At 62.3% G+C, this 17,127-nt stretch overlaps 1 protein-coding gene across 1 annotated transcript in view; it reads right to left on the bottom strand.

The window, feature by feature from the left end:
• Positions 1 to 1,191: 1,191 nt before the first annotated feature.
• Positions 1,192 to 17,127, bottom strand: part of ADAMTS7 (ADAM metallopeptidase with thrombospondin type 1 motif 7) — a 60,984-nt gene continuing 45,048 nt past the window's right edge. Inside the window, exons 10-24 of the mRNA XM_055418001.2 lie at positions 16,931 to 17,023; positions 16,397 to 16,542; positions 14,874 to 15,043; positions 14,508 to 14,641; positions 13,448 to 13,568; positions 11,869 to 12,113; positions 11,495 to 11,636; positions 9,307 to 9,433; positions 8,697 to 8,910; positions 7,011 to 8,408; positions 5,935 to 6,087; positions 5,324 to 5,497; positions 5,092 to 5,238; positions 3,921 to 4,083; positions 1,192 to 1,577 (exon numbers count right to left, since the gene is read on the bottom strand). Coding sequence (XP_055273976.2) covers positions 1,426 to 1,577; positions 3,921 to 4,083; positions 5,092 to 5,238; positions 5,324 to 5,497; positions 5,935 to 6,087; positions 7,011 to 8,408; positions 8,697 to 8,910; positions 9,307 to 9,433; positions 11,495 to 11,636; positions 11,869 to 12,113; positions 13,448 to 13,568; positions 14,508 to 14,641; positions 14,874 to 15,043; positions 16,397 to 16,542; positions 16,931 to 17,023 — 3,579 coding nt within the window. The 3' untranslated portion in view covers positions 1,192 to 1,425. The remainder of the gene's footprint in view (positions 1,578 to 3,920; positions 4,084 to 5,091; positions 5,239 to 5,323; positions 5,498 to 5,934; positions 6,088 to 7,010; positions 8,409 to 8,696; positions 8,911 to 9,306; positions 9,434 to 11,494; positions 11,637 to 11,868; positions 12,114 to 13,447; positions 13,569 to 14,507; positions 14,642 to 14,873; positions 15,044 to 16,396; positions 16,543 to 16,930; positions 17,024 to 17,127) is intronic.

Raw genomic sequence — 17,127 nt, forward strand, 5'->3', positions numbered from 1 at the left:
GGTGACGTGCCCTGCCTGAGTCACGGGTTGTTTGCCTCCTGCCTAGGCTGACAGCTCAGGCCCAGCTGCCGCTGGGGACGCCACTCCCCTCACCCCTCATCATCGGAAAAACACACGAGAATGATTAAGACCAAGTGTCTTGCCACAGTGTGACGGCGTGGGGGAGCTCCAGCAGAGATTCCCAGACAGCAGGCGAGGAGCTGGGGAGTCTCCTCCCGAGACACGGATTCAGCGAGGCTTGGTGCTCCCGGAGTCACAGAGCATAGCAGCAGGGGCACAGCTGGGACTGGGACCAGTGCTAGCCCCAGCTCCCCGTCCCTTGCTCTCGCCACAGTGGAAAGCCCTGGGAAGCCATTCCTCAGAGCAGGGGTCCCCAGGGCCTGAGAACAGAATGTTAGTGGAGAAGCCCCTTCCAGGAGCAGCACTTGTGAGCAGACTGTGAAACAGTCAAGTCCAAGGTTCACGGCCAGAGGTGAGGACTGGAGCCTGTTCAGATCGCGTCCTGGCCTTCTCCAGCCTCCGCACCACTCACCAGAGCCCAGGACACACTTCACAACACCTTGTGCCCATCTGCTCCCTGGTGTATTCACCACAGTCTGACTCTGGAACTAGGTGTGGCAGGCAGGGAGGGGCTGGTGTAGCAGGTGCTGGGTGGCGGGACTGCGTGTCAACAGAGCAAGCACCCAGCACCTGAGACTGGCAGTGAGGAAGGAGCCAGCCCAGCCACCTGTCTGCTCCTCCCCCCACCCCTGGTACAGATGGACTTGACAGGTGAAGCCAGGGGGCCAGAGATGTGTCCATGGGGTTCCCGCCAGGGGTAGACCCTGCTGGTGACAAGACGGGCCTTGCTTCTTAAGGGGGTGAGGCTCAATCCCTGTGAAATGCAGGGGTCTGGAAAGGGCGGGGTGGGGGGCCTGAGCAGGGGGCATTAAGTAAGGGGTGGGACCAGCACCCCCTGGGCCTCTGCCAGGCTGTACCTGGTGCCCAACAAACCTTCCTGCCACCCATTACCAGCTCTCTGAGGCCCCGCACACACCTCCTCTAGAAGCCTGCCTCTGCTCTGACCCCCTGGGGCCTTCCTGTCCCCACAGGCCCCCTGTCTCCCTGCAGACCTCCCAGAGTGGATGAAAAGATGCTCTCTAACCGTGGCAAGGGGGAGTTCCCCCAAGCCAAGAGGAAGCCAAGCAGCACTTGGAAACAGTAGATGCCTGTTTATTACGACAATAATAATAAATGTTACACAAACTGTTAGAATAAAAAAATACCTTTTCTGAGGGGGAGGGGTCCCCAGCCTGCCACTGGTGGGATACCCGGTTAGCACCATTAGGGCCTGAGGGGCGGGGATCCGCCACAGCCCATGCTGGGCGCTGAGGTCCGTACGTCAGTCTGTCTGTGTGTCCTGGCCGCTGGGGGCCGGGGCGCGGGTCAGCGGCGGGCGACCCTCTGGTGGCCGCGGGAGGGGACACCGGGCGGGGGACAGGAGCGGCAGCACTGGGCGCGGACGGTGGGCAGCTGGCAGCGGCCCAGCAGGCGCAGCGTCTCACAGAAACCGAAGGACAGGCGATCGCGCTCGCAGCCTAGGGGTGCAGGGGGCAGGTCAGGGCCCGCAAGCTGGGCACCCCAAACGCCCCCCTGCCTGTGCCAGGCGGGAGGAGCTTCTCTGAGATTTTACCTGGGCCATCTCCCTGTCCCCCAAAGACCTTAAGGAGACCTGCAGCCACCCTCAGAGCATCAGCCTGCTGTTTCTGGAAGGGCTCCCCTAGGCCTGAGGAGTAGATCTCCAGCTGCTCCCTTTCCCTCCTGCCCTTGGCCTGGACCCACCACTCTAGGACTAGGGAATTGGGCCTGCTGGGCTCGGGTGTCCAGAGGAAGACCCTGAGACCCCAGCCCTGACTCCTCAGGGGCTCGTGGGAAGCCAAGGAGCCTGCCACCCTTTCCGTCTCTGCAGACCCTGCATGACCCCAAGGGCCTGGCACACAACTAAAGCCCCAGGGGCCTCCTGCCAGCCTACGGTAGCCTCTGCCCCTCACCCCTACCCTCTATCCAAAATCACCTGTCCTGCCAGACCTCCCTGCCCCCTGGGCCGTACCCAGCCTCAGCCTCAGCCTCCAGGTCGCACACCGGAAGAGTCCTGTCAGCCAGGCCCGTTGTCAGCCAGGCCTCCTGTCACTGAGGCCCCAGGGGAGGAGGTGTGACCTGGGCCATCAGCCTGTCAGCAGAGCCCAGGCCTCCCGAGGAGGGACAGACGGAGGCCGCCTGTCCCAGGCTGAGGCTGAGGCTTGGCCGGCCCTCCTGCCCCATGCTTATCAGAGCTACTTTGGGAAGTGGCTCGCTTCCAGCCTCCTGGCCCCACTCCCGCTGCGGGTGACAGCCTCCAGCTGCCTCCTGGCCCTGCTCACTTCAGCAGACATCCCGTGGGAGGAGAAGCAAGCAGGCAACTGGCAGCCCTGGCCCTGGGACATCCCTGGGGCCCAGCTGAGGGCACGAGGCGGCAGGCCGGATCCCCCACCCCGGCTCTGGGCAGTGGCTCTAACCTATACATCCGCCAACCCACGTCCTGTTCCCACTGTGAGACCTTAGGCAAGTTTCTGAACTTCTCAGGGGTCCCCAGTCCCCTCCTCTGCCAGTAACCCCCACCTCCACAGGCAAACGGATGTGGCCTTGCTATGTCAGCTGCCTCACAGTGATGACCGCACACCCTGGAGTTTCCAGACTTTTCAGACGTCCTGCCCCACAAATCATCAAAACATCCTGGGGACTCCAGGGACTCAGCATCCTGGTCACTTCTTTGGCCTCTGCCCTTAAATGGCTCACTTGGGTGCCAACAGCTACCTTAGGGCTGTGTGCAGGCCATGAGGCGGTGCTTGCTGGATGAATGCTGAGGGCAGGGCACTCGGGGCGGGTGGGATTTCTGCTGGGCCTCAAGGTGATGGGGCAGCAAGGCCTTCCCTGCCAGTGGCAGAGGCAGCAAGGCATGGCACTGGCTAGTCTGGACCTGCCCAAGGGCTGCCAAGGAGCCAGTTGCTGGTACAGAAGGCAGCTTGGGGCAGGTACCCTGGAGGCCCTGGATGCCAGCTGAGGGCCAAGTCTGTCCTGGGGAGGAAGCTCTGTCCCCTGGGCAGGGGCCAGACAGTTGAGCAGAGGAGCTGCTGGGTTCCTGACAGAGGCAGTCCCAGGTGCTCCTGCAGACCGCATGGTGGGGGACGACAGTGTCCACGAGGGAGAGGAAGAAGCCAGCCCTCCCTGAGCACCTCCTGGGCTCTTCAGCCCAAGACATCATTTGGGGGAGGGGGGTTGTCTGCCCCTTCATGCATAAGACAGGGGAGGGAGCGCCAGGCCGCACAGCTGGTGAAGGGAGGCCAGGTGTGACCGCAGGGCCACTGTTTCCTGTGCTCAGCACTGCGGGGGGGCGGCTGGGCTGCAGGAAGGAAGTGTGTGTGTGCGTGCGAGTGTGTATATGTGTGTTTCTCTGGCTCAGGCTCTTTCTCCAGGAGGACCCAGCTGGCCAGGAAGCCACCAGCTGCTGGGAGCAGGACCCCAGGAGGGAGGTCCTTTCTCAAGGTCACACAGCTTGCTCTGGGCAGTCTTCCTCTGGCCAGAACTGGGGAGGGGGTTCCCCCAGGCCTGGGCCCCACAGTCTCAGGGACATCCCTGGCCTCACTCCAGGAAGAGGGGGTAACTGAGACCCAGAGGGAAAAGGAGCTTGCCTGGGGGCCAGGCTGCTGCTTCCACTCCTCCCTAAGTTAGACAAGAGTTGCCTGCGGGGCTGAACACCCCTTGCTCTGACCCCAGGACTGCCCCAGCCTCTGCGTGGTGCCTGGTCCGTCAGCCTGTGCTTTGCAGGGACAGTTCCATGAGTTTCATCTCTCCACCGTCCTCCCCACCCCCAGCCCCAGCAGAGAGCCGGGTGGGGCACTCACGTGGTGGCTCGGTGAGCTCGCAGTCCTGGGTGCCGCACGGCCGGGAGCTCTCAGGCCAGGCCTCGTGGCCGCACAGATCGCTGTCTTCCTCGGGCAGCCCCGTCTGGGTGTTGACGCACTTGACCAGGCGCCGCTGAACACCGCCGCCACAGGGGGCTGAGCACTGCAGGGAGCGGGGCTGGGGGGTGAGCACCCCCTGGGCCAGCCCTGCAGGGGGCCATCCCGGGCCATCCCCAGGGCAGAGGCTGCCTTCGCCAGGAATCCTGGCTCCTGGTTCCCAGCCCCAACCCGCCGGCCTCCTCAGAGGATCCGGTCTGTCCCCAGAGGCCACCAGGTGTTCACTTGCAGGAACAGCGGGTGAGAGGGCGGGTAGGGGGAAGCTGCCAGCCCCTCACTTGGGATGGGACATGCCCTGGGGCTGGGGGACCCGTGGGCAGCAGATGGGAGGGAGACAAAGTTTCTCAGTAAGGGCCCACCGTCCCCAGTCAGGCTTTGTTCCTGTCAGTCGGGCTCTGATGCTTTTAAAAGGCCCTAGAATTAAATCTGTGCCAAGATTGTGCCAGGCCCTGTGCTAAGTGCCCCGCTGTGTGACTTCATCTAATCCTTACAACCCCGTTTTACAGATGAGATGACAGAGGTCCAGAAAGGTGAAGCAACCATCCCAGGGTCCCTCAGCAGGTCCCCCAGTGGGACAAGGGCTGAGATTCCCAAACCTGCGAGTTCCCAACAGGCCTGGCAGGAAGGGTCTTGCCCAGTTGAGGTCTCACTGGCCATTCCTGTACCCCCTCCGCCCGTCTGGCCTTTGCTTGTTCTCCTGAGCAGCCCCACGTCCGTCACTCCCGCCCCAGGACTTTGTATGTGCTGCTCCTTGCGTGCTTCCCCTTGACAGCACAGACCCTGCTGGTCTCACTCTAAGATCCCCTCCTCAGGCCTTGCCTGACATCACAATGCACATCCATTTGTTTTTGGTCTGTCTCCCTGGTGGGCCATGAGTTCCAGTGGGGCATGGACCTTGTCAGGCTACCACTGCATCTGCAGAGACCACAGGGACCCTAGCATGCAGGACGCACTCAACAACTCTTTACGTGAAAAAGGTCTGATGGACACCTGCTGACACAGGGCCTCCTGTCCACAGGCCCTCTCCCCGCCCCGAACCCCCGCACTTGCTCACCTGGCCCCAGGGCCCCACCACCCACTGCGTGCAGGGGTGGGTGTTGCAGGACCGTGTACTGTTGGGTCTCAGCGCTTCCTCACAGAGGCCCGGCTCCGGGCAGGTCACGAGACGCTGCTGCTCACCACCGCCGCAGGCCTCAGAACACTGGGAGGGCAGGGGAAGGGTCTGCGGGCTGCCAGCATCCAAGGACACCCCCACTCACTCCCATCCCCAGATCACCGGGCCTCACCTCCCTCCAGGAAGAGGTGTACCAGCTGAGGCAGGGTTGGGCCCCGCAGGGCCGGCGGGCGGGCGGCTTGGTGGGCCCTGGTTGGCAGTGGAAGGGCCGCAGTGGCTGGAGGTCCCGCGTGTCCACACACTGCACGTCCCGTGTGGAGGAGCCCCCGCCGCAGCTGCGGGAGCACTGGAGGCCAAGGGTCCCGTGTGTGCACTCACAGAACCCAGCGGGGGTGGGGGTGAGCATCGGACTCCCCTCCCACACCACCCCCACTGCCAGGGCAGGTCCCTTAAGAGTCCCAGGGAGAGGCCATGGCTGACCAGCCTCAGGCAGAGGGTAGTGTGGCCAGGGGCTGCCCCAGGACGGGACAGATGGAGAAAGAGAGGAACAGAGGAGAAAATGAAATCCCAAGGGTTATAGAAAGTACAGAGAAAAGGATACAGGTAGTAAGAGAAGGGGCCTGGGGCAGGCTGACCCCCACACAGATGGGGCATCCCGGAGACTAGAAACGCACGGACCCCGGCCCACCGATCGGTGATGGCTGCGGCTGATCCCAAACACAGGCCATGGGCCCTAGGGCTCCACCCTGTGCCCTGAGGCTGCCAGCCGCCTCCCTCACGTACCTTACTCCAGTTGCCCATGTGCCAGGCAGCACAGGGCCGTAGGTGGCAGCGGCGGGCGGGCTGGGGTCGGCCAGCGGGGGCACAGTCCTCCTCCCGGCCGGAGCTGCAGCGCACGAGTCTCCAGACAGCCCCCAGGCCACAGGTGGTGGAGCACTAGGGGTAGGTGACCCAGTGGCCATGAGGGTGGACGGATCCCCATGCCCGCCAGCTCCCCAGCCAGGCGAGAGGGACCAGACACTGCCTCAGTTTCCTCATCTGAAAAATGGGCTCCTCCACCCACCTCCCAAGGGGGGCCATGAGAATCCCTGGCAGCCAAATGTTCCTGCTCACACATGCGGGGTGGCCCAGCTGCCCTGCTAAGGCTCACTGCTTCCCTGAGTCACTTGGAGGAGGTGGTCTGGGCACTTCAGCCTCAGCCTCAGCCCACCCCTCCCAAACCAAAACTAGGGATCTGAGCAGAAGCAGCTCACTTCCCTCCAGTGACAATCTGGGGAGGGTGGAGTGGGGTGGCACACACAGGCCAGCTCCTTGCCACGCAGCTGAGACCCTCACAGGCCCCCGACAAAGCAGGAGAGCCAGGTGGTGAGGAACTGAGCTGCTCCTGGAGGGGCCAGGCTGGGCCTTGGCAAACCGTGGTGGGCAGCTCTGGGCCTGGGGAGTGTGGGAGGAAGCTTCCCCACCGACAGCTGTCTGGGGTGAGCTCTTTGTCCCTGGGGGCATGCAAGCCAGAGTATGAGAGAGCTGCTCCCCCTGGCTGCCCCTCCTCTCCCAGCAGCCCCTGTGCTACTCAGGAATGAGCCTCTTGGCCCCCTCAGCCTACCATATTGCTCAGAAGGGAAACAGGCCCAGTGGGGCAGACCAGCCCCAGAGGCGCATGGGGGTCAGTGTAACTGAGCTGGGGCAATGCTCCTCCCACCCACAGAAGCTCCACCCACCACCCACAGAAGCTCCACCCACCACAGGCTGTCAGTTCCGGAGTCCTCACCCCCCAGAAGGCAGGACAGACACAGCTCTGCCCGCTTTCAGTGAGGACACCACCCCACACACAAACCGGCCCACCCTGACCCCACACTTGCCTGGCTCCAGTTCCCCACTTCCCAGCTGGCATTCCTGGCAGGCAGCAGGTCCGCGGGGAACCCCTCCTTGACCGGGCCGGGGTCCAGAGGCCCAGGGGCTCTGCTGCTGTTGGCCAGACCATCTTGAGCTGGTGTGGACAGCAGCCCAGAGCTTGGGGGCATCTTGGAGCTGGGGGGCTCAGGCTGGCCCAAGGGGCCCAGGCTCTGGGGAGTTACCCAAGGCATGTGCCCCAGGCCAGTGGGGGCCATGAGAAGGAAGGTTCCTGGCATCGCCAAAGTCTGCAAGTCCTGCAGAGCTGGTCCTGGGGTTGAGAGGGTGGCAGTCCCCGGCTCCAGGGGGCTGTCTGTACCCTGAGTGTCTGGCAGGGTGGCGGTGGGAGGAGGAAGTGGCGGGGCGCCCCCCATGGTGGGCCACAGCTCACTGTCCAGAGGCCCCAGGCCACCCTCAAGAGCTGGTTCCCAGGCCACCGTCCCACTCGTCCACAGCTCTATGGTGCGGGGCCTAGGAGAGGAGTGGGGAGTGCCAACGGAGGACACAGAGGGTGACGTGGGGCTGGCTTTTTGGGGTGGGTGACGGGCTCCACGGCCTAAGGCTTCCTCATCATCAGAAACCTCATTGGTCTTCTCCCACCGGGGAGAGGGCGGCAGGCTCTGGCTGTCCTCCGCTCCCAGGAACTGGTTCTGGCTCCCAGGGACAGCAAGCGTCTCCATGCTGACGGAAGTGGGGGGCCAAGGCAAGCTGGGGAGCCCGAGGTCTGGGGCACCAATGGGGGCATCTTCCTCAGGTAGGAAATTGACCAGGGAGTTCCCAGGGGTCTGCTCCAAGGGTGGGGGCAGGGAACGGCCAGCCTGGCTGGGCCAAGGGGCAGGAGCCCCGTCTCCCAGTGCCCCCTCATCCCGAGTCCCAGGAGGCTCTGTGGGAGGAACGGGGGTCCCCGTGGGGGGCTCAGCAGCAGTGCCCAGGGGTGGGGGTCTCCAGTCCCCTGTGCCCACCGGGTCTGAGTCCGGGTCTTCGAAGGGCCCATAGGACAGGTCCTCGTGGAAGTTAATGAAATTGTAGTCGTAGTAGAAGTCGTCGACGAACACGGGCCCCGGCAGGCCCAGCTCACGGCCCTCCTCCTCAATGGCATTGCCCATGCTTGCTGGCTTGGGTGATGAGGGCGGTGGAGGGTGCGGTGCCAGGTGGCCGGGAATGAAGTCCACCTCATTGAAGAGCTCAGGGCTGAAGGAGCCACTGCCTGAGCCTTCGGGGCCCAGCGTGTCCAGGGCTTGGGGGCAGGGTGGCAGGAGGCAGGCGGCCTCGCGTGCTGGCTGCTGGGCCTCGTCGCAGGGGACTCCGGTGTCGTTGGTACAGAGGATGCTCCGGCGCTGAGTGCCTGGCCCGCATGTCACTGAGCACTAAAGGGAAGGCCGTGTGAGGGACTCAGGCCAGGAGGAGCCGGGGCCTTGCAAGGTACCCAGCCAGCTGCTCAGTGTCAGCGTACAGGACCCTGGCCGCTGGAGACCATGACTGTGATATGCCAGGACATCCCAGCCTCTGAGGCTTTGAGGATGGGGCCAGACCTGGAATATCCCAGTCCCCCTCCCACCACGGTGCCCAGCAGTAGGGGTTCCCTGAACACTGTCTCTGCCTCCCTAGAGCCCAAGACCAGTGGCAGAGCTAACCCCACCCGTGCTGATGCTCACCTCAGACCAGTTCCCCACAGTCCAGGTGGCTGGACAGGGCACATCGCGGTTGCAGGGGGATTCAGCAGGGGGCCGGGGCAGGTGCTCGCAGGCAGGCGGCTCCAGGGCGCGCTGCTCATCCAGCCCCACGCTGCGGATGCAGAGCACGGCTCGGCGGGAGAGCCCTCCAGGCCCGCAGGAGCTGGAGCACAGCTGCCACTCTCCTGCCCACCACCTGGGGGCGCACAAAGGCAGATGAGCGTGGGCCCGCCTGGCATTCTCGGGCCCTCAGGAGGGTCAGCCTAAGCCCAGGGGAGGAGTCCCTGGAGCTCCAAGCCTGCGATGGCACTCTGGTGCCCAAAGCCCAGCAACAGGGCACGGTCTTGCCACCTTCACCCCTGGGAGACTCGGGCAAGACCCAAGGCCTGTGTCCACATCCAGGGACCCAGGCAAGAGTGACCAGGGATGTCCCTGGCTAGTGTTGGTTATTGAGGAGGAGCCCAGGCTAAGGTCAGGGGCAACCAGAGGCTGGGGCTCCGGCCTTGGGAAGTCGGGCCCAGAGCCCAGCTCCCTGTGCTCTTCCAGGGCCTCTGGTGAGGGACACCTGGAGTCAGGCGCCGGGCACGCTCACCGGGCGGGGCAGGGCTCCTCGCCGCACTTCCTCTGACGGTCGTCCGGCCGGTCCAGGGGATCACAGTGCCTCTCGTCTACAGGCCCCGCCTGCCGCTCCGTGCAGTGCACGCTCTGCCTCTGCATGCCTGGGAGGCCATGGGGGCTCAGCCTGGGCCCGGCACCCAAGGCGCCCCCTGCCCGAACCACCCTGCACCCAAAGATACAGCTGCACCCACTCTGCTCAGAACTCTTCCAGAACCGGGCCTCGCTGCCTCCATCAGGATGAAGTCATGCCCCCACCGCCCCCTGCTCACTGTCCTCCTGGCCTTCACCCCCACCCCTGCGGAGGCAGCAGTGTGTAGGGTCAGTGGCGGGGGCGGGGTGTCTAGCCCCGCAGCTTCCTAACTGGGAAGCCTTGGGCATCTCACTTGGCCTCTCTGAACCTCAGTGTCTTCATCTGTAAATGGGACTAACGATAATACCTGCCTTGAAGGCCAAGCATGAGGATAATGTGCTTATGGCTCAACCCAGAGCTGGCACGTGGTAAGAGCACAAGTAGCGCTAAATCCAACCACAGCCTAGCACAACCCTCAGTGTCCACACCCCACCCCCCAGCAGGGTCAGTGCTCAGAAACAATGAAGAAGAAATCCATCAGCTCATGCGGTCAGGCACTCCACCATGGCCCCACGGCCCCCTACTAGCTTTGTCATGGTTCCTGGCCTTCACTCCCTCTGCACTGCCTGCCTCTGGGCCTTTGCATGGCTGTGCTCCTCCCCTCAGTACTCCTGTGAGACCCAATGACAGGACCAGATCCAGAAGGCTCTGCCTTCAGCCTGCTCCCCTACAGCACAGAAGAGGGACTCACCCCTGCCCGGAGCCTCCAGTCTCCCTGCCCCACCCTGCCCTCTCCTTCCTGCCTAACAGAACGCTGGGTTTGTTCAAGGTCACAATGCCGGACCAGTGTTATTCCCTTGCTTCTAGGGGGTCTGGGACAGTCGTGCCAGAGAGAAACAGGCACATGTCCCTCCCTTTGCCCCTTCTCCCTTCCACCTAGAGCTGGCGAGAAGCCTGCGCCAAGGCTGCCATCTTGTGATACACACAAGGGGAAGATGGGGCTGAGAGGGGTCCCTAAAAACACGGCAGGCCATGCCGCCAGCCTGGACTGTGCACCCTGGGGCTTCTTACTGTGGAGACAAGTAAACCCTTACTGCTCCAGCCACCCCTCGTCAGGATCCTGCCACTTGCTGCTCAACACATTCCATTCTGTCCATGTGGGGAGCCACCAATTTGCTGGAAAACAGTTCCCCCGTGTCTGGTTCATCAAAGATATTTGTTTTTGCATTTGTAAATTTAACACTTATATGAGAAAGGATGATTCTGACAGCTTCTGAAGGTTTCTCTCCAGCTTCAGTGCATCACTGTTCACTTTATAATCATAACGGCATTTCAAAGAATGTCCAAACGCCTCTTTCTCTGTCCCAGATTCCTGATATGGAGACCCCCAAAAACTGAAGGTTGGGGGATGGGCAGGGATGTGGAAGGAACCACGGGGAGGGGAGAGTCAAGTTGTTACACCTTTTAGAAGGAGTTTAAAGAAATAAGTAAATGTGAATAATGGGGCCATCGGGCTAAGAGGCTCAGAGTGGGGTGAGGAGATCCTTGTTGCGTCCTGGCTCCCCCTCCCATCTCCTTTCTTCCCCTCCTCCCCCACCCTCCTCATGGGGAGGGGCAGCAGCCTAGACAAGTTAGGCTCCAGGCTCCCAGGACAGACAGGAGGGCCTCATGGAGGAGGGGGTCCCTGGGGAAGCTGGAGGAGAGGAGGAGCCCACCCTGATGGGGATGCAGGTAAGGTTCCAGGAGGATGAAGTGGTCAAGTCCCAGATGTGGGGCAGAAGTGCTGGCACAGGACCTGTCAGAGCTGAGCAGCGAGAAGAGGGAGGGGCAGCTGGCGCCTCTCTGGGGGAGACACATGAGCTGGCCAAGTGCCATGTGCTGTGCCTGCCTCACCTTGGTTTCTCCCCCAGTGGACCCATGAGATGGGACCACTGCTAGCCCCATTATACAGATGAGGAAACTGAGGCCCAGAAGCAGCATTCCAAGCTCAGAGCGGCCCCACAAGTAAGCAATGAGCCAGAGGCTGGAGCCAGGCCTCACTGCCCAGAGACAGAGGCCCCGCTGGGCAGCGGCCGTGCCCAGCCCTCCTCACCTGTGCCACAGGTGACTGTGCATGTGGACCAGGGCCCGTGGCGCCAGGAGAACTCGGGCGGCTGGATGTGGTCGTGGCCGTCTGCTGCCCTGTGGATGATGTACTCGTAGCGCACCCCAGGGTTGCTCTCCTGGAACAGGAGCTGGGGCAGGCAGGCAGGGGCCCCGTGAGTACGAGGTGGCCTCTCCCACAACCCAGACGTGACACCCATCCTAAAGGAGCCAACCTCAGCTACCTCCGGGACCTGGGGCTACGCCATTGGGCCGTTTCAGAGCCAGGCTCCGTGACTGCGCCAGGGCTCACTCCTGCCGCGGGGCTGGGTCCCACGCGCTCCACCTCTGCCCCGCCCCGGCCTGGCCCCGGAAGGCAGTCACCTGGATCCAGACAGGCTCGTCGGTGGGGCCAGGGGACGTGAGGTTCTCCCAGTTGCCTGTGCGGGCGTATGTGAAGGTGGTGCCTGCCACCTCATAGTCCCCATTCCACTGGATGGTCCACCCGCCGTTGAGGAAGTACTTATCCGGGTCCTCGCTGCGCAGGGCCAGGAAGTTGGCAGCCTCCGCCACCTCCACGATGCGGATCTCGCGGGCGCCCACCGGGATCACCCCCACGTCCACATACCCTGTCGGCCAGGGGTTGAGCACGCGTTGTGGAAAGAACAGGGTTAGCTGCGGTCTGCCCTCACCTCTCTCCACGTGCCCCTGCCTGCCGATGCCAAAGTTTCATCGTTAAGATTCTGACTTCCCTACTCAGATCTGTACTAGGTCACCACAGCCTCAGAAGGGCTCCTGCAATCCTGCCCCCGTGCCCGATGGCCCCTGTCTGGGAAACCTCAGTCAGTCTGTCACTGGACTGGGCCTACCCCCTACACCTGGGGACAGCGTGACCTTTCTACAAAACCCAATTGACCAGGCCTTTCTCCTGATAACATCCTCCTCATGCCTATAAAGCCTGTTTCTGTTCTTTCGCTAAGTAGTACCCATCATGTCTGGAGAAGGGAATGGCGACCCACTCCAGTATTCTTGCCTGGAGAATCCTCATGGACAGAGGAGCCTGGAGGGCTACAGTTCACAGGGTTGCAGAGTCAGACACGACTGGTCGACTAAGCACAGCACACAGCACCCATGCCTGGCATTACCCTGAGAACCCTAAGTGTGTAACAACCCTATGCACCCCCAGGTACTACTGTTATCCCCATTTTACAGATGAGAACACTAAGGCACAGAGACCTTACACAACTTGCCCCAGGGCTCTGCTGGGATGTGAATCAAGCTGTGAGGTCTGAGCTTTAACCACCATGCAGGGCTGCATCTCGGGGGATGAAATCTAAGCTTCTTGGCCGCTCATTCAAAGCCCCATGGCAGCCCTGCCTTCTGTAGTCAGGTCCCCAGAGAGCATGCTCCTTCTTGCCTCCAGGCTTCATTGGGCACAAGCTCTTTCCTGTATGTGTAATGTTTTTCCTCATCTTTGCTGAGTCTTTCATGATTCAGCTTGACTTCTACTCCCCACAGGAAGTCTTCCCTGACCTCCCCAGGTCAGGACCTTCTTCCTCAGGGCTCTCACAGCCCCTCTGGGTCTCCCTCCACTGCAAGGAGTCACCTCCATGACTCCCTCACCCAGCATACAGTCGGCACTTAAACAGTGTATGCAAAACAGGTCCTGGGGTGAGGGAGTAGAGCTGTGGGGGTTGGTTCTCTGAAGCTTCATAAGGCCACTCATTAGCCCAGCCTGAAGTCCCTGGGGCAAGAGGACTCCCTGGGAGGGCAGATCTCTGCATCTGGGCCTGGGGGCCCTGACTCCTGCCTGGATCCTGGACCCAGCAAGGCAGTGTGCCTGCTTCCCATCGCTAGCCTCGGTGGGGACCACGGAGGACGCAGGCAGGGGCTCAAGGGAGACAAAGTAGGGCTACCAGGCCAAGAGCACCCCCACCCCCCCACCAGTGGTCCCGCTCCATACCGAGGCCCTCAGCCTCCTCGAAGGTCCCGCTCACGGTGTGACAAGTGGAGCCGTTGCCGTGGCACACGCCACAGCGGTCTTCGACGGCACCCGAGTCGATCTCAAAGTCACAGCCCACATTCTGTAACGCACAGGGAGGGGAGGCCCCTGGTGCTGGGTCGCTGGCCGCAAGCCCTCTCTGGCCCCCACCTCGGGGGCCTACCAGGGTGGGGAGGAGAGTGCCCGGGGCATGGAGCAGGGGCCCACCACCGTTGTGGCCTCCAGTCCCAAGTAAGCCCCTCGACCTCTCTGAGCCTCAGTTTCCTCAGGTGTGAAACAGGGAACCACCCACACCATGAAGGTGTGATGTGAGATCGAATGAGAAAAGCGACAGGAAAAACTGTGTAAACGGCCCCAGCAGGCGGGGCAGCGAGCATACAGGGGCTCCTGACCAGCATGGACAGCAATTTCCCTGAAACACAAATTGATGTTCTCTGCTGGTCCTCATCTGAGCCCTGGCCTCTAGGCCCAGGAGCTTCCCCTGTCAGGAGCAGGGGAAAGAAAGTGCTGAGGATACGAACAGGGGAAGTAGCTGCCGCTGCTGCTGCTGCTGAAAATGTCTTTAAGTATTGTCAGGAAACACCAATGCTTTCTCTGCCAGGCCGAGCCCCTGCACGGCAATGCCTGATAAGTGACCCCATTTAACCCTGTGATGTGGATTCTTGGATGGACAGTCCCCTTATCGTAGAGGAAACGTTTGCCTGGGGTCATTCAACCAGCGGGAGGTTGAGCCTCCGCCTGAGCTCTGGTTTCCGGGCTGGGGCTGGGCCGGCCCAGGCCAGATCTCAGAAGCCAAGGCAGGCAGGCCGGGGTGCAGTCACAGAGGCTGAGGGTGAGGCCGATGGTGTGTGGGGGGGATCTGGTCCCAGGAGGATTGGGGGGCGCTTTGCTGAGAGGTAATGGGAGACCCTCAAAGGGCTTCACTGGTAGAGCTGGGGAAGCCCAGTGGCACAGCCTGGGAAGGGTGGCCAGAGGGAAGCAGGAGGAAGGCAGAGGGAGTCCTCTTCCTTGCTGGGCACACCTTGCAGATCCCATTGATGCAGAGGTCACGGCTGGCCTGGCCCTGGTAGCAGGGGGTGCCATCCACCACAGCGTCCCGCAGCTTCTCAGCGAAGTACTCATTCGAGGGCCGGCAGTGCAGCTCACAGGGGTTCACTGGGGCCCAAGCAGAGGAGCCATGAGGGACAGGCAGGGCAGGAGTCACACCGGGAAGAGTGTCAGTGGCGGGTGGGGGGCACTACTGGGCTGGTAGTGTCTGCAAGGCTGCCCCAGGAGCCACGAGGGAGTGAGCGGCAGCCCCGCAGATAGCACCTGTTACTGTGCAAACCTTGGGCCCTCGGACCTCCGCCCCCCAGACTTCAGTGTCTCCGTGGACAGCCGGACTCACCGTCATTGACCACAGGAACCCACGTGTGCAGCTGGCCCTTGTAGAGCATGGCGTCAAAGTGGCTGCACTGGACTTGGCGGAAGGAGGGGCGGCCGGCAGGGCAGGCCTGCAGGCTGCAAAGGCGGAAGCGCTTCCGCTCACCCACGCAGTATTTGCCCTTGTATTTGGGCCTGTGGGATGGGGTGGGGGTGAGTGAGCACTGACAGTGGAGCCAACTGCATACCTGAATCCAGAAGCGGGCCCTCGGAGAGAGCAGCTCCTCCCGCACCCCGACACCCGGAGATTCCCAGCTCCAACCTCCACTCCCACTGCTCTGCCCACCAGCCACCCTTGCCCCCCTCGCCCCCACCTCGGCCCAAACTTGGTCTCCCTGTTTGAAAGGCTCTGAAGGAAGGTGGTAGCATGAGGCCTGGGCTCTACCCCCAACCTGGCTATCTGACCTTGGCCAAGTCTCAGGGCCCCTCCGGGCCTCAGTTTCCTCATCTCTAAAATGGGACTGGGGTTGCCTCTGCAGAGGGTTATTGAGAGGCTGGGCTAAGCAACAGACGTGACTGGCACTAGCTGGAGGGGCTACTCCAAATCTCCTGCCCGTGAGACCCAGCGTCCTGACAGCCCATGTGTCGGCAGACATGATCTTGGTGGCAGCACCCCATCCGGGTCAAAAGGAAGCCCCCTTGGCCCTGGCCCAGCCCAGAGCCTAAACCCGAACTCCACCCCTCCTGCTTCCGCCTTGCTCAGACCTAGAGACCCGGAGGCAGGGTGGAGTATAAGCATGGAGCTCTACAAGGCCCTGGCTCTGAATCCCATGATCGCAGCCTAGTGAAGGTGCCAGAACTCCCTCAGTCCACAGAAGGGGAACCTCTGCATCTCCCTGAATCTTCACCTCACCCCTCTGAGACAGGGAAATGAGGCCCAGAGAGATGAAGCCACTCACTCCAGGTCACGCAGCACCCCTCCCAGGCTGGCCAACTCTCCCAGCTGTCCCCAGTCTCATCCTGGGCCCACATGCACCTCCAGAGTCACTACACGGCTCTATTTACTGAGCAATTACTGCAGACTAGCTGCAGAGCTTCCGTGCACTCATCCATGACAACAGCTCTACCGGACGGGCACTGCTGTGGCCCATCATACACTTTCTCTGGAAACTGCAGCCCTGAGAGGGGTGGAGAGGGCCACTGCACGAGGAGAGGAGAGGGGATTTGAACTCTGTCCATCCAAGGTTCAGGGTCTAAGCTCTGAGCCACTGTCCTCCCTGCCTCCCTGCCATCAGCTGCTGCTTTGTGTGTGGCCTCTAACGAGTCGCTCCACTCTCCAAGCCTTGGCGTTCCCTTCTCTGCAGTGGGGTCAGCAGTGGTGACTCAACTAGCCTCCAGGGCACTCCTAGAAGTGATCTGAAGTGGCTATGGACACTCTGGGCTTGGCCTCCATGGGGATACTTCTCAGAGTGGGAGACTGGGACAGATTGAATCGCCGACTCTGCTTGGCGCAGCCCGCCCCACCTGCCCCGGGTGCCCCACACTCACGCAGGCTGCGAGCACTGCCGCTCGGCGCTCTGCACGCCCACGCCGCAGCTCCGCGAGCAGAGGGACCAGGCACTCCAGCCAGACCAGCCGCCGTCCACGGCCTCAGGCCGGAAGCCCACGGGAACACACTCCCCATTGAGGCACCACTAGCAAGACAGACAAATGCAGAGCAAGCCCACTCCGAGCTCCTCACCCTAGTGAGAACAAGGCGGGTGGGAGGCCTGGAAGGCCCAGAGGGGCAGACCCCAAGGGCTGGGGAGGCCCCCTTCCGGTCACCCAAGACACAGGCCCCACGGTGGAGCTGAACAATGAATAAAACAGAGCCCACATGCTGACTCTCCAAGGTGGAGACACCTTGGAGAATTGCTCAATCAAGCTCTGTCCCAAAGCCTCCACGCTGCAGATGGGGACTCAGGCCAGAGAGGGCTGGGGGTCGGCGAAGAGCACAGGTGAGTCCGTGAACCAAGGCCGAGCCCAGAGCAGGGACGCAGCAAGTGTCTCACCTGCTCTGCAGATGGACTGGGGCTCCCCTACCTTGTTCTCCCCACAGCTGGTACCGTCCACAGCTGCATCCAGCTTGGAGTGACAGGTGGTCCCCACAGAGCACCAGAGCGTGTGGCAGACGTTCTGCAAGGAGGAGTGCAAAGGCCACACCGTCACCGCCTCCCCTACGCCTCCACCCGCCCTGCCCCCTTGCTACTTCCTCGAGTCCCCTGGGGAGTCCTCGAGTC

The sequence above is a fragment of the Moschus berezovskii genome, chromosome 21 (genome assembly GCF_049115385.1).
Source record: "Moschus berezovskii isolate FMDL1 chromosome 21, NW_MosBer_1.0, whole genome shotgun sequence".
In the NCBI taxonomy this organism is placed as follows: Eukaryota; Metazoa; Chordata; class Mammalia; order Artiodactyla; family Moschidae; genus Moschus; species Moschus berezovskii.